General features: G+C 43.8%; 1 protein-coding gene across 2 annotated transcripts in view; it reads right to left on the reverse strand.

Annotated features, from left to right (window-relative positions):
• SF3A1 (splicing factor 3a subunit 1) overlaps positions 1-23,435 on the reverse strand; it is a 39,872-nt gene that overhangs the window by 12,042 nt on the left and 4,395 nt on the right. Inside the window, exons 2-5 of one of the 2 annotated variants that reach the window (XM_077297272.1) lie at positions 12,920-13,038; positions 12,577-12,778; positions 10,175-10,432; positions 5,862-5,936 (exon numbers count right to left, since the gene is read on the reverse strand). In XM_077297272.1, the coding sequence (XP_077153387.1) occupies positions 5,862-5,936; positions 10,175-10,432; positions 12,577-12,778; positions 12,920-13,038 (654 nt within the window). The remainder of the gene's footprint in view (positions 1-5,861; positions 5,937-10,174; positions 10,433-12,576; positions 12,779-12,919; positions 13,039-23,435) is intronic. The other variant, XM_077297280.1, reaches the window with a different exon arrangement.

A 23,435-nucleotide genomic window follows, 5' to 3' on the forward strand; every position in this document is an offset into this window, starting at 1 on the left:
TCTTACTCTGTAGAGAGGGACAATGGAAGTTGGGAGTGCACCGTTTCTGCATGCCGGAGATCACTTGGAGTGACGCAGAAGCTATGTGAAGCCATTGCCCATAGCAGGGCGTAACAGTGAAGACAAGCGACAGCTGTAGGAATGCGCAGGTGCGGCATTTCCGGACAAGCCCCTGACGTCACAGGGACAGAGTGACAATGTGGGAGGAGAAAGACAGAATAATGAAGGAGGCAGAATTATCTTCTGGCTAATCTCACCGCCCCATAGCCTGGAAGAACTCATTGATATAAAACGATAAAAGAATTTCTCCACAAGGCATCTGGTATGAGGCATAACGGGATGATTTTTTTTCATCAGTCTATAACCTGTATGCCCATATTAATAGGTCAGATCACTCAAATGTGGGGACAGCTTCCCTTTAAGATAAAAATTGACTTTAAATCACAACCCTAATTAAAAACAAAAATAGTAGTGATGAGCAAATATGCTCACATAAGAGAGGAATCCTGCAAAGAACATTTTCCTAGTGCAGCCTGGGATAAGTGAAAAGTCTCCACAAACTCAAGCAACACCGTTCCATTGCAGCAAAAAGGAGGACATGGGAAAACAGTGTTAATTTTGCAACGATCTTCACAACTTTGACATCATATAAACATTAACCCCTTTCTGACCTCGTTCGGGATAGTACGTCCGAGGTCAGATCCCCTGCTGTGATGTGGGCTCCGGCGCTGAGCCCGCATCAAAGACGGGACATGTAAGCTGTTTTGTACAGCAGACATGTGCCCGCAGTAGCGGCGGGTGTAATTGCGATTCACCCGCCGCTATTAACTAGTTAAATGCTGACAGCGGCATTTAACTACCGCTTCCGGCCAGAAATGAGCGCATTGCTGACCCAGTCACGTGATCGCGGGGTCAGTGATGCGTCGGCATAACAACTAGGTCTCTTTGAGACCTCATTCAAAATAAAACAATTAATTAAAAAAAAAAAAATCAAATATACACATACCGTATATACTTGAGTATACGCCGAGATTTTCAGCCCACTTTTTTGGGCTGAAACTAACCCTCTCGGCTTATACGAGTCATACCCAGGGGTTGGCAGGGGAGGGGGAGCGGAGCTGTGTAATACTCACCTGCTCCTGGCGCGGTCCCTGCACGTCTGTTCCCCGACGCCGGCAGCTTCTTCCTGTAGTGAGCGGTCACATGGTACGGCTCATTATAGTAATGAATATGGACCGGACTCCACTCCCACAGGGGTGGAGCCGCATATTCATTACTGTAATGAGCGGTACCATGTGACCGCTCACTACAGGAAGAAGCTGCCGCCGCCAAACAGACGTGCAGGGACCGCGCCAGGAGCAGGGGAGTATAATGGGGGCATATTCACCTGTCCCACGTTCCACCGTCGGCGCCGCTCCGTCTTCCGCGTCCTATGCAGTGACGCTCAGGTCAGAGGGCGCGATGACGCAATTAGTGCGCGCCGCCCTCTGCCTGAACGTCAGTGCAGAGGACGCGGATGACAGAGCGGTGGTGGAACGGGGAGCAGGTGAATATAGCAAGTGCCGGGGCCTAAGAGGTGAGTATGTAATTTTTATTTTTTTTATCGCAGCAACAGCATATAGGGCAAATATCTGTATGGAGCATCTTATGGGGCCATGTGCAGCATTATATGGGGCAAATATCTCTATGCGGCCATGTGCAGCATTATATGGGGCAAATATCTGTATGGAGCATCTTATGGGGTCATAATCAACATTTGTGCAGCATTATATGGGGCATATTTTAATATGGAGCATCTTATGGAGCCCATCAAACTGTATGGAGCATTATATGGGGTGTATTTTGTATGGAGCATTATATGGGGCTCCTGATTCAATATGGATATTTAAAGACACTTAACCTACTGATGTCTCAATTAATTTTACTTTTATTCGGATCTATCTTTATTTTGAAATGTACCGATAGCTGCTGCATTTTCCACCCTAGGCTTTTACTCGAGTCATTAAGTTTTCCCATGTTTTTGTGGCAAAATTAGGGGGGTCGGCTTATACTTGAGTATATACGGTATTTGGTATCGCAGCATTCAGAATCGCCCGATCAATAAAAAAAAGGGATTACCCTGATCGCTAAACGGCGTAGCGAGAAAAAAAAAAAAAAAATCAGAAACGCCATAATTACGTTTTTTTGGTCGCCACAACATTGCATTAAAATGTAATAACGGGCGATCAAAAGATCGTATCTGCACCAAAATGGTATAATTAAAAAAGTTAGCTCGGCACACAAAAAATAAGCCCTCACCCGACCCCAGATCACACAAAATGGAGACGCTATAGGTATTGGAAAATGGCGCAATTTTTGTTTTTGTTTTTTTTTTTTTTAGCAAAGTTTGGATTTTTTTTTTCACCATTTAGATAAAAAAAAAAAGAACCTAGACATGTTAGGTGTCTATGAACTCGTAATGACCCGGAGAATCATAATGGCAGGTCAGTTTTAGTATTTAGTGAACCTAGCTAAAAAGCCAAACAAAAGAAAAAAGTGGGATTGCACTTTTTTTTTTGCAATTTCACCGCACTTGGAAATTTTTCCCGTTTTCCAGTACATGACATGGTAAAACCAATAAGGTCGTTCAAAAGTACAACTCGTTCCACAAAAAATAAGGCCTCACATGGCCATATTGACGGAAAAATAAAAAAAGTTATGGCTCTGGGAAGGAGGGGAGCGAAAAACGAAAACACGAAAAAGGGAATCTGTCACCCCATTTTTGGCCTATAAGCTAAGGCCACCGCCATCAGGGGCTTATCTATAGTATTCTATAATGCTGCAGATAAGCCCCCGATGTAACCCTAAAGATAAGAAAAACAAATTAGATTATACTCACCCAGGGGCGGTCCCGCTGCGGGCAGATCAATAAGCCTGTGCAGGAGCGAGGCACAAGGCAAGCAGGATGACGACATCGCATGAAGATGGGAGGCGCCGGACCCAGGATACCCATCGGACCGGACCACCCCCAGATGAGTATAATAAAACTTGTTTTTCTTCTTTCAGGTTGGAACGGGGGCTTAGCTATAGCATTAGAGAATGCTGTAGATAAGCCCCGAAAGGCAGTGGCCGCATCTTATAGCGGAAAAACGAGGTGACAGGTTCCCTTTAAGACTTTCACACTAGCGTCGTTTGCAATACGTCGCAATGCGTCGTTTAGGAGAAAAAACGCATCCTGCAAAGTTGTCTGCAGGATGTTTTTTTCCCATAGACTTACATTACCGACGCATTGCGACGTATCGCTACACGTCACAACTGTCGTGCGACGGTTGCGTCGTGTTTTGATGGACCATCAGCACAAAAAAGTTACATGTAACGTTTTTTTGTGCGTCATGTCTGCCATTTTCGACCGCGCATGCATGGCCGAAACTCCGCCCCCCCGGACCTTACAGCATGCATGGCCGAAACTCCGCCCCCCCGGACCTTACAATGGGGCAGCGGAAGCGTCGTAAGACTGCTTCCGCTGCCCACATCGGGCATTTTCACAACGCACGTTGGCACGACGCATAGCGACGGCCCCGTGTCGACGCTAGTGTGAAAGCAGCCTAAGGGACTCAGATTTGGAGGAATCCAATGGCTGGATATGCTTAAGGAAAAATGTCTAGCAAGGATGGGAAATTTTGAAAAATGAGATTCTCAAAACACAATCTTTAACAATCCCTAAAAGAGGGAAGCATAGGAAGCATTTAAGGAAACCAGGATGGATGAACACAGAGCATTTCTTTCTGCCTTTTTAGTATATCCAAATAAGAATATAATGCTGTCTGCAGAGCACGAATCAGACTAGCCAAAGCTGATACTGAATTAAGGCTTGCAAGAGACATCAAAAGCAAAGAGAAAAGTTAAAGATGCTATTATGACTTTTACAGGATGAAAATGGTAATTATGTTGAGAAGAACGAACTTTTAAATTCCTATTTTGCAACTGTTATCTCCTGATCTTCACCGTACTATTGAAAGAATAAAAATGCACACTATCTATAAACAGGGAGATAGTGAGGGCATACTTAGCTAACATAAATGACTTCAAGTCTCTCCAGATCCAGATGAATTACACAGTAGGGTACTGAAGGAGATAGAGGAAATGATTGAACCACTGGCCAGAATCTTTTAAGTTTCCTGGAGAACAGGTAGGAGAAGAGCTAATGCTGTCCCGATCTTCAAAAAAGGGGAAGAAGATGGACCCAGGGAACTACAGGCCTGTGAGCCTATGTTCTATGCCAGGAAAGGTCTGAACAAATAATCAACCCCTTTACCCCTCAAGGCTGTTTGCACCTTTATGACTAACCCAAAGTTTACAATTCTGACCACAATAACTTTATGAGGTAATAACTATAGAACGCTTAAATGGATCTCACTGATTCTGAGACATTGTAATTTATGATAGTGGTAAAGTTTCTTCGATATTACTTGCGTTTGTGAAAAACGGAAATTTGGCGAAAGTGTTGAAATTTTTGCAATTTTCAAACTTAAAAAAATGAACATTTAACTTTGTCACAAATTTTACTTTAGACCCCAATATTTTTTTTCGCAAGGGTAACAGGAAAAAAAATAAGACCCCAAAATATGTTGTGCAATTTCTCATAAGTAAGCAGCTTTAGAGGGATCAGCTTTATTCTCATTTGCACAAGAAAAAACTAGAAGCAATGGGAAGAAACAGATTAGATATTAGAAAAAAACTCAATGAGGGTGATCAATGAGTGAAACAGGCTGCCGAGGTGACGAGTTCTCCTCAATGGAAGTCTTCAAACAAAGGCAGGACAGACAGCACTGTGGGATGATTTACTGAATCCTGCATTGAGCAGGGGGTTTGGCCAGATGACCCAGGAGGTCCCTTCCAACTGTACCTTTCTATGATTGCATGAAGGTGTTATCTGAGCATGCTCAGGTGCTGAGTGTCTTCAGCATGCTCAAATAATATGTTAGAGACCCCGCATGTCTCGCAGCTGTTTGACATCCGCAACACATGCAGGGATTGCATAATAAATAGGCAAGATGTTACGAGCATGCCGAAGACACTTAGCATACAAGAATGCTCTGATTACACCTTACCCGGGCACGTTCACTCATCACTAAAAAATTAGTCGTCTTCCAATTTTTCACACTGGCCATTGGGGCATTTTTAGACTCATACTTGCTGTCCTTTCAGGAAGAGTTTTTAGTAAGGCTCCTTGTTAGCAGAGGCATAATTACAATGATAAGTAACACCTCTATACACCACTGGTACCCCATTCACAATAGATGTCACAACTGACCTTGCCTCCCTTTCCTTCACAATGACCATAAGCTCAAAATATGCTTCAACATAAAAGATAGGGTCAAGGTCTGACCATTGTTGCATATGTATGTGATGTATCACGAAAAAATAACTAAAGTCTAATAAATAATAAATAACAGCCTGTTTAGCCAGTGAGAAATATTAAAAAAATACAGGTATATATTTATATCTATATTTGTTTTTAATTTATATTTCTCACTGGCTAAACAGGCTGGTTTTTTTTTTTTTTTTTTTTTTTTTTTTTTTATATAAACGTCATATAACAAATTGTGATATTAAAAAAATAGCTAATACCTTTAACATACATTTTACATAAAAATCTAATGTAAACAAGTCACTTTCTGATGATAGCTTCACTTTAAATAAAAGTACTCTTCCATCATCTATTGTCTCCACATGTAAGAAATGCTGATCGAGGCTTGCAAATTTCGGTTAAGTTTGTTTTAAAGTTAGTGTAGAGTTTAATTTTTCAGCAAGTAATTAAATTCTAAAACGAAAACCATGCAAAAACAAAAACATTTAAAAGTGGTGTTTTTTTTTATTACCTGATCTAAAACCTCGGTGGGGTTCTCAGACTCTTTCTTCAGCTTGGTGATTAATCCCTTTGGAGGAATCAGGATCTGAAACAGACGAATAGGATCACTTACCAAGTGCTATCCAGTGTCAGGGCAGGCGCGCTCACAGTCATCTTTATTAATAACTTTGTAATAAAGCCAGTCACTTGCAGAACAGCTAAATGACTCACGCAGCTTAACCAGCTGCCTCCTGAACCAGACTAACAGAAATAATGCAGGAAAACAGATGAACAAGCGTGTTTTTGTCCTTAAAAGCCTTTCTTTATTCAACAATAATCATAAAAAGAAGTTTCAGCTTCACACTCAAAGATAAAATTGCTAGCAAAAGCGCTTCGATTGTAAGACCTTATTCGTTGCATGTGGGAAATGTGAAAAAGACAGCAAATTATACGATTTCGTGTGAAACACCTGATAACAGAGAACCTATCCTAGGTGAGTCTAAGGCTGCAGTCACACTAGCAGTATTTGGTCAGTATTTTACATCAGTATCTGTGAGCCAAAACCAGGAGTGGGTGATAAATGCAGAAGTGGTGACGTGTTTCTATTATACTTTTCCTCTGATTGTTCCACTCCTGGTTTTGGCTTAGGCTGGTTTCACATTTGCGTTTTTGCCGCTGCGTTTTAGCGCAAAAAAAAATGCGGTTTTTTCCTATATTTAACCCCTTCACCCCCGGAGCTTTTTCCGTTTTTCCGTTTTCGTTTTTCGCTCCCCTCCTTCCCAGAGCCATAACTTTTTTATTTTTCCGTCAATTTGGCCATGTGAGGGCTTATTTTTTGCGGGACGAGTTGTACTTTTGAACGACATCATTGGTTTTAGCATGTCGTGTACTAGAAAACGGGAAAAAAATTCCAAGTGCAGTGAAATTGCAAAAAAAGTGCAATCCCACACTTGTTTTTTGCTTGCCTATTTTGCTAGGTTCACTAAATGCTAAAACTGACCTGCCATTATGATTCTCCAGGTCACTACGAGTTCATAGACACCTAACATGACTAGGTTATTTTTCACCTAAGTGGTGAAAAAAAATTCCAAACTTTGCAAAAAACAAAACAAAATTGCGCCATTTTCCGATACTCGTAGCGTCTCCATTTTTCATGATCTGGGGTCAGGTGAGGGCTTATTTTTTGCGTGCCGAGCTGGCATTTTTAATGATAGCATTTTGGTGTAGATACGTTCTTTTGATCGCCCGTTATTGCATTTTAATGCAATGTCGTGGCGACCAAAAAAACGTAAATCTGGCGTTTCGAATTTTTTTCTCATTACGCCATTTAGCGATCAGGTTAATGCTTTTTTTTTATTGATAGATCGGGCGATTCTGAACGCGGCGATACCAAATGTGTAGGTTGGGGTTTTTTTTTATTGATTTATTTTGATTGGGGCGAAAGGGGGGTGATTTAAACTTTTATATTTTTTTTATTTTTTTCACATTTTTAAAAACTTTTTTTTTTTTACTTTTGCCATGCTTCTATAGCCTCCATGGGAGGCTAGAAGCAGGCACAGCCCGATCGGCTCTGCTATGCAGCAGTGATCATAAGATCGCTGCTACACAGCAGATTTGCAGGTGTGCTGTGAGCGCCGACCACAGGGTGGCGCTCACAGCCACCGGCAATCAGTAACCATAGAGGTCTCAAGGACCTCTATGGTTACAATGGAGGAGCATCGCCGACCCCCGATCATGTGACAGGGGTCGGCGATGCGCTCATATCCGGCCGCACGGCCGGATGCGGTAGTTAAATGCCGCTGTCTGCGTTTGACAGCGGCATTTAACTAGTTAATAGCGGCGGGTGATCGCGATTTCACCCGCCGCTATTGCGCGCACATGTCAGCTGTAAAAAACAGCTGACATGTCGCGACTTTGATGTGCGCTCACCGCCGGAGCGCACATCAAAGCGGGGGTCCCGACATGTGACGTACTATTCCGTCACATGTCGGGAAGGGGTTAACATTAAAAACGCATGCTTTTTTTTGTATGCATTTTGCCGCGTTTGACGATGCATGCGTCGTTTCTATGCTTGCGTTTTGTTGCAGAAATGCAACATGTAGTAATTTCTAGAGGCTTTTTTTGCGGCAAAAAAAAGTATTGCTGTCTATGTAAACGCATGCGTTTCCATAGAAAAAAACAAGAATACACACTGATAAGCCACCCCCCACCATCAAGGTGGGGGGGGATCCTGGGGATCTTAACCCTAACCCTACCCCTACCCCCAACCCTAGCTATTTCTATTTATAGTGGGTTTTCTAGATGATTTTGATGATTGGCAGCTGTCACACACTTCTCAGCATGCGTTTCAAAAACGCAAACGCAGGAAAAAATGCATGTAAATGCGTCAAAACGCCGCGTTTTTTTTACCGCATGAGAAAACGCATGTGTCTAAAAAACGCAGCGTTTGCACGCGTTTACATGCGTTTTTTCACCACCTGCATTTGCGTTTTTACACGCAAATGTGAAACTAGCCTTAGAAATACTGAGGTAAGATACTGACCAAATACTGAACGCGTGAATGTGGCCCGATAGTGGAGAACAGAAATAATGCACCACTGAAAATATTTATACACTGATAATAATGTTAAGAAGATTGAACGGTAACTGTGCTTTCAAGTAACTTTTTAGAATAAGGTGCCCGGTGTGCAAAATGAGGAATGACAATTTCTGGCCAATATGTGACTTACTGTATATACTGCATGCTCACCAGTTTTCCCTCTCTGCATGCTCCATCTGTAATCAACTGAGAGTGGAGGCGAGGAGCTGCCGTGATTTTCCCCACAGATAGCACAGAGGGGGATAAAACACCTGCTATAGAGCTCTGTATGATTTCTTTTAGCTACCTCTTCCCTTCCCTGCTGCTCACTCCGCCCCTCCATAGAGGGCAACTGGCTGTGTTACGCGACACCTGCAGGGTCTGCTTTAGGGGCAGGCAGAGTAGGCATCTGCCTAGGGTACCCACTTCCCCGCTATGGGGCCCCGTTGCCAGCGCCCCTTCCTCATCACACATTCAACTGTTTCAGCATCATAGGTGCTAACAGAGTTTAAAGCAATGATAGAGGAGAGAGCGTCACGTGACGCTCCCTCTCCCATCATCCCTCTCTGACGCAGCAGGCGCAATTACGTCACTTCATTGCGCACCACACTGCTCGACAGTGGGGCTGCAGAGGTGAGGAGACACGCTCCAGAGGGGGAACGAGGAGAGGCAAGTATTGCATTTATTTTTATTTATTTTTTTATATCAGTGAGTGAGCATGTGGTGGCCATAATACTGCCGCACTACGGGGAGTGCACTGTACTGCACGCCGCACTACGGGGAGTGCACTGTACTGCACGCCGCACTACGGGGAGTGCACTGTACTGCACGCCGCACTACGGGTAGTGCACTGTACTGCACGCCGCACTACGGGGAGTGCACTGTACTGCACGCCGCACTACGGGGAGTGCACTGTACTGCACGCCGCACTACGGGGAGTGCACTGTACTGCACGCCGCACTACGGGGAGTGCACTGTACTGCACGCCGCACTACGGGGAGTGCACTGTACTGCACGCCGCACTACGGGGAGTGCACTGTACTGCACGCCGCACTACGGGGAGTGCACTGTACTGCACGCCGCACTACGGGGAGTGCACTGTACTGCACGCCGCACTACGGGGAGTGCACTGTACTGCACGCCGCACTATGGGGAGTGCACTGTACTGCACGCCGCACTATGGGGAGTGCACTGTACTGCACGCCGCACTATGGGGAGTGCACTGTACTGCACGCCGCACTATGGGGAGTGCACTGTACAAGTTGTGGTGTCATTTCTTTGTTCAACACCTTTTTTTTCATGCTTATTTGCTCCGCCTCAGGCTAAAAATACCAGCCCTCAGCTGCATCGAACAACGTCACCATTATTGATCACTCTCTTAACAGCCTGAACTCAGTGCACACAAATACAACCAAAATGATTCCCTGTAATGGTTCCATAATGTTAGCATTTCGGCCCCACTTTATCTAAAACCGGCCCTGGGCACCTGCAATCCGTCTCTTCCGACCATGATGGAATTGAGCTGATTTTTCATCGTTGATTAGCAGAGGAAGGGTAAGAAGTGTCTGATAAGTGAAGGAAGCGTTTTTCTGTGATCAGATACATTACGTTTCTTATAATCGCCTGTACTATTGATTTATGCAAAATTTGTGGAAAGTACAGATCCGTTCTATTACCCTCATTTAACAAATTCAACTAACAAGAGAGGTCCTACAGAATGAAAGTACGTTGAAACCCAAAATCAAGAAGCATAGACCACTAAATACCTTGGTGTACTGCTCCACAAGCTTGGTGAAGTAATTGAAGAGACTGTGCTGAGGTCGAAGGAAATCAAACTGGTAATTCCTCTGTTCCTTTTGCATCAGTTGTGTGAGAAACTGTCGGCCATTGCGAGCAACAAACTGAGCTGTCAGTTTCACCACATCAAGATCAAAGGCAGATATAGAAGGCGGGTCAGCCACAAACTCAAACTCTGGAGGGGGTTCCTTTGGAATGATGGTCTCTTGGACAACTTGAGCCTGAACCTGGCAAGAAATGAGTCAGAAAATTTAATTACTTAAATGTTATTACCGCTCCATTTTAAAATATTTGATATCAGATTTTGCTTTTGTTTCATTTAAAGGGTTGAATTTTACTTGATTGTTAGAGCCATCTCATGTGCATATGGGGGGGGGGGGACGACGACAGTAAAAGGGATGCGCAGCTCCTTGAAATTTGCTGGCAAAAGACTAGAATGGCATTCACTAAACAGAATCCTATTCACCGATTGGTCTCTGCATCATGGCTTCTAGCAATGACACTTCGACCTGGGCATGTAAATATTGCAAGAGGTGACCTTAAAGGGGATATCCGGGACTTTGTGAGAAACAAAGAATGTGCCTAAGCACTAACAGGCAGGTAGTTGCTACTTACCTGTCTGTTGTGCACAGTGCAGTTCTTCTCAGTCAGCAATATAGCTGCCTCTGCTGATGTCACGTCGACAGTGAGGACGATTATTTTCCCACTCCATTCTTGACAGGGTGGGACTTCCAATGTCATTCTGATTGTCAGCCAGATTACTGCTGCCTAACTGGGCGAGTCGACTGTCAATCAGAAGGACACTGAAAGTCACGCACCGTCGACAGAGCAGAGCAGAAAAGAATCAGCCTCTCTAGCAACGTGTCAGCCGAATCACCGGCAAGGTGGCTTGTAAAGGTAAAAAGGAAATAGAACTCTGTTTACCATTTTCAGCTGCACTGATAACCACATTACAATACAAAACTGCCCTAATTCACAGGATGTGAAAACTATCTGGCAAGTAGCAAGCCAAAGACTGGTACTGTGACCAAGGGAAAAAGAAGGTCTCATGGACAGTTTTGCAACACAATGTAGTATCTGGTCAGCCACTTCTACTACCATCGAAACCTTCAAAAAGAATCTGAAGACCCACCTCTTCCGACAAGCCTACAACCTGCAGTAACCACCGATCGACCAAACCGCTGCATGACCAGCTCTACCCTCACCTACTGTATTCTCACCCATCCCTTGTAGATTGTGAGCCTTCGCGGGCAGGGTCCTCACTCCTCCTGTACCAGTTATGACTTGTATTATTCAAGATTATTGTACTTGTTATTATGTATACCCCTCCTCACTTGTAAAGCGCCATGGAATAAATGGCGCTATAACAATAAATAATAATAATAATAATAATAATACCTCCATATACTTTAACGGTAGTGCGCTGGAATAAAAACAGTCATCTAGTTAGGTACGATTCCCATTTATCAGATTCTTACGGTATTTCCTACATATATGCTACTAATTCCTACACAAAACACAGGAGTACATGTCAAATCATAAAAATATAGTTCATTAAACAGTTATACAGAAAAAAAAATCACACAAAAATCATGATAAAAACAGCTTACTGACAGAGCACATAGAGGGCTTATGTGTGAAACCACAAAAGGACAACAAAAACACTGAAAACAAGCAGGCTGGCATCAAAGGGTTATATCCCCAATAATTAAATGTCATAGCATGCTAAGTTCATAGTGCAATAAAAGTGCAGATGAAAAATCAGAACAAATGTCCCAAGGTAGAGGGCTAAATCAGGGAGAGCATATACCGCTCTAAGGAAACTCACTGGCCAAATATCACTACCTTGGGACATTTCTTCGGATTTTTCATCTGCACTTTTAGTGCACTATGTATGCTATGGCATTTAACTTATTGGGGGTATAACCCTTTGATGTCAGCCTGCCCAGCCTGTTGGTTTTCAGTGTTTTTGTTGTCCTTTTGTGGTTTCACACATAAGCGCTCTATGCGCCCTGTCAATGATAAGCTGTTTTTATCATGATTTTTGTGTGATTTTTTGTACAACTGTTTAATAAACTATAGTTTTATGATTTGATTTTTTGGCATGTACTCCGGGTGTTTGTGTAGGAGTTCTATATTTTGGAGTGTCCCTGATCTCATTGATCTAGTCCTTGTAAAAAGGCATTGAACCAGTATTGGTATTGAACATGCATCAGTGGTTTCTGTTGTCATACATGCTATTAATGTGTGTGATTGGAATCCTCTTGTAAATTAATGTAGCCAAACTTTACCATCCACTTTTTAAAGTAATTTTTAGAAAATGTCTAAGCTGCAAGGACAAGGACTTGCATCACTGGCTCTGGCTGCTTACCTTCTGAGGAAGTTGCTGTATGGACTGTTGCTGCTGCATGACCTTCGGAATGGCTGCAGAGGGTTCCTGTGCTTTTCCCTCTTTGAATTCATTGACTTTGTGACGGTAGTAGGCATGATATGGGTCATTTGGGTTTAGGAAGTTAAACTTAGGGTTGTTAATTTCATTCTGGCGGATTCTGGCTTCAAACTCTGGACCATTCCTGGAGAATGACAAAGTTCATACTACATTTAATTATTAGAAACCAATCGGGTAGTTCTCAAAGTCACAACAACGTTATGAAGACATGATATAGCATATGTTAAGTAGTCAGAAAGGTCAGCCAAATAAAAACCTCATTTACCTTGCCACAAAGCTTGCAGTCTTGTCAACAATATTTCTGACTTCTGGCGGAGGGTAGATAATTCCCACAATGGGCTTAGATGGAATGACCTCTTCCTTCTTTTCCTCCTCCATCTGCTGCTGTAGAAAGTGTAAAAACAGTGAGTAACCAACATAATTCTATACAACACAGGAAACATAAGAACTACAGGATAGTCCATCTGCGCAGTGTGAGCACTTGGAAATGGCAAGATATTTTTTTGATGTGGAAAAAAAAATTTTTTTAAACATTTCTCAAAAAAAAGTACTGATAAATGCAAATGTTATTTTCTGATGACATGCCCTTTAAAAGCTTCTTCTGCCAACTCCTAAACAAAAGGCAAGCAGACAAACTGCTTGGAAAGTTGTGGCCATAAAAGAAAAAAAAACCAAACTGTTCTTGTTCAAAATCTCAATTTACAAAAACCAGTTCAATATTTACAGAACAAACAACATATGCGCACATTCAGGAACACAAAGGCTGCTTTATAAACAGGAGCGCAAGCCAAATCCTGAGACTGTACATAGAAAACAATGCTGGAAAGGCACAAGAGAAATATACCTAATGAGGGAACGTATATGGTAAACATATCAGTATGCTGTCTGAAGGACCACTCAAGACAATTTAAGAAGGAAAAAAGTCCCAAGCCTGTCAAAAAAAAAAAAAAAAAAAAAAACCTTCATAAATGAGAATATGAAATATCACTGGTGGCCAGCATACAGAAACCCAGAGAAATGGGAAGCAGCAGGAGACTGAGGGGTGTAGAACAACTATAGAAAGTTAAACATCAGGTTTCAAAGTTTACAGAAGACCTATATTGCCTGAAAAAAACCCAAACATGGTATGGAGTCTAGGCCAGGGGTCCCCACAACCAGTGGTGGCTCACGGCTGTCTGCCAGCTTGGTGCAAGGTGTGTGTATGGGGGGGCCAAACCTGAATGAGGCTCCCAACCATGTCTCAGTTAGGCTGGTTTCACACTTGTGGTCGGGAGGGCTGCGGACGGCAGCGTACTTCCACCTTGAATCGCCGCCCACGCGTCCTGTGTACCTATCCTTAACACTGGGTATGCATGGACGTGCATTGTATGCGGATGCGTACCCATGCAGCGATTTGACGTGTGCGGCGACCGCATGGAGAAGTAAAAGGGGAGAGAAGTAGATGTTTCAAGAAAGCCCCCTTGGCCAAAGTTAGTATCAATAATATTTCATGATGCAAGTAACTGTGATGTCCAGGACGATAACAGCAAAAGGAGTGACAAAGAAAGCCTAAGGTGAATGTTAATCTGGCAAATGTCTGGGACACTGTACCTTTAAGCGACGCTTCTGCCCCATATATTAAAAGGATATGTTTTATTTATTTCCTAACCCTGCTTTAATTTCAGATATTTGTGAAGACTAATATTGAGCCTTCTAAAATCGGTACATTGGGGACCAGCTTAGGGTATGTTCGCACGTTGAGCATTTGATTACAGAAATTTATGCAACGTTTCTGCGTCTCTAGGAATTTGTGAGCAGCAAAAACGCAACGGAAATGAGGCGCTTTTTTTGCATACGTTTTGATACAGCAATGAATACTTTTTGGAGCTAATAAAAAAATATTTGAAAAAGGGAAAAAAAAAAATCGGGATTTTTGTGTACTCAACGTAAAATCCTTTTCTCCGAGCCAATCATTGGGGGACACAGACCGTGGGTGTATGCTGCTGCCACTAGGAGGCTGACACTAAGTGATACAAAGAAAGTTAGCTCCTCCCCTGCAGGATACACCCTCCTGCTGGCTCTCAGCTAACCAGTTCAGTGCAAAAGCAGTAGGAGATCAATAATAATATATGAGCGTATAGCATGTCATATTATATATGAGAGTATAGCATGTCAAATTATAAAACAAGCACAAGCTGTCACTGACAACAAGCTCTAGGTTTAGTAATGAAGAAGTGTCAGCCAGACACCCTCATTACTAAACCTGAAAGTAAAGAGTTAAACGAACACAAGAATAACTTTATTTGAAAAAAACAGGCACATTCTTTAATCATTTAAATTAACCCAATATACTCACCCCAGGTCCCACAGTCATCTAAGGGAACTGTCTGACGCAGCGGTGCTGTAAGTGAGGTCACTGGGGCTCATCAGCTGATGAACTCTGGTGAACTTGGTCACTGCAGCTCACCGCCCACACTGCAGGAGTGATTACATGCTCCTGTCAGTGTGTCGCCGGCTGCTGATCCGAGTTGTCGCAGGGCATTATGGATTACAACAGGTGAGGGATATGGAGGTTTATTTTTTGTCTCTTTTCCAGGTGACTTGGCATTGGGGATTAGTGATTAAGGTGAGTATATGGTGTTTTTTGATATTTTACAGGAGACAAAGGGCTTCAGGGATTAGGTGTAAGGTGAGTATATACAGTTTTTATTTTTATGTCCACATTTATTTAACTTTTTTTTTTCCTTTTTAAACACTTTGGGCACAGGCGCCGGCTGATGACTACACCCATCAGCTGCTGCCTGCTCCCGCTGTAATCAGACAGCAGTTTGATGGGAGTAGTAATCTCTTATCAGCTGACACCTGTGACCTGGGATAAGATTTTTACCATGGGTCACAGTCACATCTGCAAGGTCACACTGTGACCCCCACAGCGCTCTGACCGACGGTAACGATCTTACCGGCGGTAACATTACTGCCGAACAGAACAGCTGCGCCAGTGTTTCTCGACCTGTTACACAGATGACAGCGTGTGAAACACCTGATATAAAGTCTGTAAAAACACATGCAAAAACTCAGCAAATCCGCATTATACCTGTCTTTTTGCTGCACATTTGAACGACTCAATTGAAGTCAATGGGTGAAAAACACGGCAAAAACGCACATAATTGACATGCTGCAGATTTAAACACACAGCAAATCCAGACAGGAAAAAGACACTGATCATGTGCACAACACTTCAGGATTCTCATTGACTTTGCTGGCATAAGGATTCCCTAGGATTTTTGGGCCAATTTTGAGACGAAACAAAACACCAAAAATGCACCATGTGCACACTGCCTTAGTATGTGCACGTCAAGTATTTCCAGCAGATACTTCTAAATGAAAAAAAAGTGGCACAGAATATCAGCGTTTGAGTGCATTTTTATGTTTTTTTCCCCATTCATTTGAATGGGTGAATTAAAAAAAATGCTAAAATAATTCACGTCACAAATGTAAAAAAAAACAAAAACGCTTTGATGGTTCAAAACTGCATGGAAAAAAATAAGCAGCATGTGCATGACATTACAGACATCTCATTCACGTTAATGACCGTGTAAAATGCTGCGTTTTCCCACCGCAAAAACGCAGGGTGTACACAAGCCCTTATTTTCAGGAGTGCCATTAAGAAAAGAAACGGGAAAAGGGTAGAGGGAATATTTGTCTTTGCATCAATATTATGTAATACCGCCTAGCAGGGCTGTGGAGTCGGTAAGCCACAGTTGCGACTCCGACTCCTGGATTTTATCAGGTTCCGACTCCGACTCCTTCATAAATGGCCAATTCGTAACAATAAATTTACGGTTGTAAAATATTAACATCGTGCTTATTCAGTTTCTCACCATCATATAAGTAATCAGACCACTTAGAGCAAAAACTATATTTATTAGAATACAATTAGAATATAGCAAATAACTTTTATAAACTCTTGTAAGTAAATATGCAATAAACACTGTTATGCAGTTAATAAGAAGAAATCTATAAATTTGTCCTCAGAAAAAGTATTGCCTCTGTCAGATCCTCCTTCATGGATGCCCTCAAATCTGATCTAATTATTTTGAGAGCAGAGAACAACCTCTCTACACTAACTTGGGTTGGTGGCAAAGCAGTAACCACTCGGGCAACATCTCTGAATGTCAGGATACAGAGGAATCGCTTGTTGCACTGTTATTTTTGATGAACGGTCAAATTTCTCAATTTCTTTTAGTGCACATGAAAAATTCTGCTGAAATGTACTGGCTGTGTTCTTTGATGGGGATGACTCTTCTATGCGGGAACGCTTTGCACAGTCCTTGTGATCCAAATATTTTTCGAAATTAAATTCTTCATCAGTGGATGAGGGTGAAGATGTGGCAGGACGACCAAATTCTTCTTGCTCCTCCCGACTGTTCTGCAACCCTTTCATCCTTACTGCTATTTCAAACAGAGCTCCTTTTCCTTTAGTTCGCTGTTGATCATCTAGAAGAATCCGATGCATTGGGTCTACATAAACAGCTGCCAAAAGAATGTTATTTTGTAATAGTAGCTCCTCTCTCCGTTTCATTGATGTAGCAATGCCACTTGCAATTAACCCTCCTCTTTGGGACAGGCGAAACATCAGGTTCTTCCACTCCTTTAAGAAAATACCTGGAGTTAAGTCCTCTGCTTGTAATTTTTTAGTCACTGTAAATGGGTGCTCTAGCAATTTTTCCAGCTCAGTCACCTGATTCCACTGACTTTCATTTAGGCCGGTTTCACACTTGCGTTTGTAGCAGCTGCGGACTTCCTCCGTGAAGCCCCGCCCTCCGCCGCTAGCTCCGCCTACTTCTGCATGCGGCCGGCATGCAGCCTGTGTACCTGTATTTAACATTAGGTACGCAGGTCGTGCCGCAGTATGCAAGAGCTTCCGCATGCGTCGTTTTGACGATGCGGAGACCAGCGTAGGACGCAGCTTGTAGCAATTTTTTTTTCCCGCATCGTCAAAACGACGCATGCGGACACATCCGCATACAGCCGCATGACCTGCGTACCTAATGTTAAATATAGGTACACAGGCCGCATGGAGAAATAGGCGGAGCTAGCGGCGGAGGGCGGGGCTTCACAGAGGAAGTTCGCAGCCCTCCGCAGCTGCTACAAACGCAAGTGTGAAAGTAGCCTTAGCGTCAGTTGAGGGTTAGCCATGTCTACAAGAAAGGTTTTCAGTTCAACCAAGCGCTGAATCATTAAGTAAGTACTGCCCCATCGTGTGGCTTCATCAATAATTGCCCCTTTTCCAGCACGTCTCTTCAAAATCGAGTCAACTTTAGGGGTTCTGGCAACAGTAGCCAATTTTCTCACCTTGCCAATCAGTGCAGCAGCATGTCCTTCTTGCAGACTGTCTCTTATAGCCAGCTGTAGCGTATGCACAACACAGCGCATGTGATGAATGAAAGAACGTATTGACACAGTTTAAACAAGATCATCTAAACTATCATGTTGCTGTTCATCTGAAGCAACTTCAGTTTGCTCCTCAGTTACAATATTGTGTTCCTCTATTTCAAACATTTCTGTGTCTGTGGACCCAGAATGTTCTTCTAGCTGCTGGTCACCATCATTACTCTCATTCATTAGCTTTAATAGTACTTATCATATTTGAAGCATTGTCAGTTACGACAGAAAGAACTTGCTCTTTTTTAAGTTCATAGTCTTGCAGAACCTTTTCCACCAAGACCTGGAGAAACTCACTGGTGTGATGAGCTTTGGTGTCTTTTACTGCCAATGTCTTGGTAACTATTTCATTTTTGTCACAAACATATCGGACATTGATGGCAAAATAGTTCACTCTGACGTGTGCAGGCATCCAGATTCTTTGAGTACTAATTTTCTAATACTCTCTCTCTCCAGAGAAACACTAAGCTTGCGGGCCATTTCCCCATTCAGACACATAAAAGCTGGTCGTGAAAATAATGAAATAGGCACACTATCCTTTACAACAAGCTCTATGATCTGTTTTTTAAATGTATCTACTGTCATTGTCACAGTAACTGTCACTGACAAAATATCTTGCAACTGATGGCTGCAAAGTTCTCTGCTCCTTTGTTTGGCTGGAAGAGCTGGGCACTGGTTCATTGGTTTGGATGCAGTCTCTCTCATCCACAGCTTTCAGTACTTCTGGATGAAAGCACTGTAAATGTCTCTTTAGATTAGAAGCTCTGGTAGGAGCATTTTTATCTTTGCCTGAATATGCACTGATCTTGACTTCACAGCATTTGTTTTTGTCTGGATCATTTGTCATACACTGACAGACATAATGTTTTCTATCTTGAGTGATGGTGAGATGTTTAAATACAGCTGATTTAATGTGACGCTTCTTTGACATTCTCAGGTTTTTAATTCTGCATTCACAATCCAAATGACAATTGTTTTTCCTAAAAACAATTGTACAAAATTATTGCCAGGTCGTACAACTGATATAGTGGTCAGTAATACTGTTATTCCTCATGTACTCACAGATAACTGATGCAAAGTTTGCTGAAACACCAAGGTTACTTACTGGTAGCCGGTTTTTCCAGAACCCATGACGGCACCCGTATATCAGGTGTGCCGTCATGGGGGAAGGGAAAACACCAAGGTTACTTACTGGTAGCCGTTTTTTCCGGAACCCATGAACGGGTGCCGTCATGGGGAAAGGGAAAAAGATAATACTTCTTACAGTCTTCCTCTTCTGAGTAGCAGCTGTGAGATGCTTGGAAGACGCACACCTAGTAAACATCTAGTCTAGAGGAGGAGCTTTACTTCTAAGAATTTGCAACACATTTTCACTTTCAGTTTCATACATTGTAAGTAGGGGGGTTGGGACAGCATGAGGTTAACCAAGTATAAAATTAGATAAGGGCAGTGGAGAACAGTGACACACAAGAAGTAAGGGTACCGTTACACAAAACGATTTACCAACGATCACGACCAGCGATATGACCTGGCCGTGATCGTTGGTAAGTCGTTGTGTGGTCGCTGGAGAGCTGTCACACAGACAGCTCTCCAGCGACCAACGATGCCGAAGTCCCCGGGTAACCAGGGTAAACATCGGGTTACTAAGCGCAGGGCCGCGCTTAGTAACCCGATGTTTACCCTGGTTACCATCGTAAATGTAAAAAAAAACAAACAGTACATACTCACATTCCGGTGTCCGTCAGGTCCCTAGCCGTCTGTTTCCTGCACTGACTGAGTGCCGGCCGTAAAGTGAAAGCAGAGCACAGCGGTGACGTCACCGCTGTGCTCTGCTTTTACTTTCCGGCCGGCAGTCACAGTCAGAGCGGGAAGCAGACGGCTAGGGACCTGACGGACACCGGAATGTGAGTATGTACGGTTTGTTTAATTTTACATTTACGATGGTAACCACGGTAAACATCGGGTTACTAAGCGCGGCCCTGCGCTTAGTAACCCGATGTTTACCCTGGTTACAAGCGAACGCATCGCTGGATCGGTGTCACACACACCGATCCAGCGATGACAGCGGGAGATCCAGCGACGAAAGAAAGTTCCAAACGATCTGCTACGACGTACGATTCTCAGCGGGGTCCCTGATCGCTGCTGCGTGTCAGACACAGAGATATCGTATGGATATCGCTGGAACGTCACGGATCGTGCAGTCGTAGCGACAAAAGTACCACTGTGAGACGGTACCCTAAGAAATGTCTCTATCTCCAGCAGAACTGCTTATCACTGTTGTTCATAGTTTGATAGAACATATATATTTGAGTAACATTTATAAAATTCATATGAAAGTTAAATTATGAAATATTAACACATTTTTTTTTAAAGCTGGAGTCGGAGTCGGTACATTTCTACCGACTCCAACCAAAACTAACTCTGACTTCACGACTCCGACTCCACAGCCCTGCCGCCTAGGTAGTCCTCTGTAAGCTGTCTTAGGCTTCTTTCACACTAGCGTCGGGCTCGGCCCGTCGCAGTGCGTCGGGTCGAGGTTACCGACGCTAGCGTTGTATACGCCGCACAACGGGGGCAGCGGATGCATTTTTCCAGCGCATCCGCCGCCCTATTGTGAGGTGCGGGGAGGTGGGGGCGGAGTTCCGGCCGCGCATGCGCGGTCGGAAAAAGCGGATCGTTGGCAGCAAAAAACGTTACATGTAGCGTTTTTTTGTGCCGACGGTCCGCCAAAGCACAACGCATCCGTCGCACGACGGATGCGACGTGTGGCAATCCGTCGCTAATGCAAGTCAATGGAGAAAAAACGCATCCTGCAAGCACTTTTGCAGGATGCGTTTTTTGTCCAAAACGACGCATTGCGACGGAGGACAAAAAACGCCAGTGTGAAAGTAGCCTTAGTTTTTATTTCAAACCAGGACATTTTACGAGGCATATGCGTGTTGCCAAGTTTTGCTCACTAAGGAGTATCTAGCCTGGAATGCCGCATATACAAATGAAAATCTCTTCATGCGATGTGTAGATGTGTTTTGAAAACAAGAGCCACCTGTATTCTGCATAGCACCACACACCACGTCTGAACATGACCTAAAACTGTCAGATTATAAAGGCTAGAGAAGATTTGGTCCCCTCCTTGTTGGTCATCACCTTTAAGGGGTCATCTGGTGCTACTCTTCTGTATTGTGAGTGATGCCGACAGACTTATGACACCACACAACTACAATGAAACAAGTGTCCTATTCTGGTCAAATGCAGAAGTGAGCAGCGTCGGATAACCCCTTTAAACCTAGGTTGCCACACTGTATCAGAGCTGAAAGCGTTGTAAGCAATCATTGAGAACGTCACTACATACGCTTCATTAAAAAGACAGTAAAAAAAATGATGAAACATTGACCACATGTCTAACTTTTTATGTATTGATATGATTAATCTTTTAATGTTATATCGTTAGTAGATGACGCTTTCAGCACTCTTCTGTCCTAGTGTATCCACCTGGGAACTGGCCCAGCGACTCGGGCACAGTCAGGATTGCAATCCACAGATGTGAACAGAGACAAGTGGCAATAGATGATAAACGCTGGGAAAATGTACATTTCACATCTACAGCATGTGTATGATCTGCTAAGTAATATCATGTAATAAGTGGACACAGATCGCTAATGTGTGGGAATTTTCTTCAGTCGTAATCTTTGGTGTCCGGGGCTGAATTAGCATTCTTGGGGAGGGAGGATTAAAGGGAACCTGTCACCCCCCTCCCCCAGGCGTTTTTAACTAAAAGAGCCACCTTGTGCAGCAGTTAGGCTACTTTCACACTAGCGTCGGGAAAGACCCGTCGCTGTGCGTCGGGCCGACGTTCCCGACGCTAGCGTGGTCTCCGTCGCACAACGGGGGCAGCGGATGCACTTTTCCCACGCATCCGCTGCCCCATTGTGAGGTGCGGGGAAGTGGGGGCGGAGTTCCGGCCGTGCATGCGCGGTCGGAAAAAGCGGACCGTCGGGAGCAAAAAACGTTACATGTAACGTTTTTTTCTTCCGACGGTCCGCTACCACACGCCCAAGCGTCGCAAAACGGACGCGACGTTTGGCAATGCGTCGCAAATGCGTCGCTAATGTTAGTCTATGACGAAAAAACGTATCCAGCAAGAACTTTTGCTGGATGAGTATTTTCGGCAAAACGACGCATTTGCGACGTATTGCAGTTAACGCTAGTGTGAAAGTAGCCTAATGCTGCATTCTGACAAGGTGGCTCTTTTAGTTCTGGGTGCTGTAACTGCCGAAATAATCAGTTTTGTAATTTGTCCTAAATACCTTTTCTTCAGTCCTGGAGGCAGGCCTTCCCCCCCGGCTGCAGACGCCACACAGCCGTCACTCAAATCTTCTTGGCGCCGGGAGCAGTCTCCTCACGGCTGTTTTGAAATGAATCGGCGCCTGCGATCTTTTGCCATGCCTTGGGCAGGCGCAGTGAAAGCTGCCAGTCTGTCCTCATATGCAGTCTAGCTGACTGCGCCTGCGCGGCCGCCCTGCCTGTGAATCCCCGCCCCGCAGTGTCTTCTGATTTATTCTCACTGCGGGGCTGAAATTCACAGGCAGGGCGGCCGCACAGGCGCAGTCAGCTAGACTCCATATGAGGACAGACTGGCAGCGCTCACTGTGCCTGCCCAAGGCAGGAGAAGAGAGCGCAAGCGCCGGCTCATTTCAAAACAGCGATGAGGAGGCGGCGCCAAGAAGATTTGAGTGACGGCTGTGTGGCGTCTGCAGCAGTGGGGAAAGGCCTGCCTCCAGGACTGAAGAAAGGTATTTAGGACAAATTACAAAACGGATTATTTCGGCAGTTACAGCAACCAGAACTAAAAGAGCCACCTTGTCAGAATGCAGCATTACTGCTGCACAAGGTGGCTCTTTTAGTTAAAAACGCCTGGGGGGGGGGAGGGGTGACAGGTTCCCTTTAATGTTTAAATAGATATGAGTGGCGCTATAGAGCACAAAGCAGTTTGCCTGCCGCAGGTAAAAACAATCACCACAAAGGATTGTAAATAGTATGCATGGAGTAAAATGGATGATCACATAAGAATGATTACATCAAAAACCTGCGCTGGTATAGCTGCCTGTCGGCAAAAAATCTCCTACACTTTCAACAGCTTTAGGGTATGTTCACACGATCCTGATTTCAATCCTTTTTTTTCAGGACAAAAACCGCAGCTCTTGGCAGAAAACGCAGGTGCGTTTTTGGTGCGGTTTTTAGTGCGGTTTTTTATGCAGTTTTCTCTGCAGATTGTCTGTGTTTGACACAAATAAAGCTTTAACTGCAGTGGGGGAAAAAAAAAAAAGAAATGTCATTTCCTTGTCCAACCCTTTTCTTCT

The sequence above is a fragment of the Ranitomeya variabilis genome, chromosome 1 (genome assembly GCF_051348905.1).
Source record: "Ranitomeya variabilis isolate aRanVar5 chromosome 1, aRanVar5.hap1, whole genome shotgun sequence".
NCBI classification, from domain to species: Eukaryota; Metazoa; Chordata; class Amphibia; order Anura; family Dendrobatidae; genus Ranitomeya; species Ranitomeya variabilis.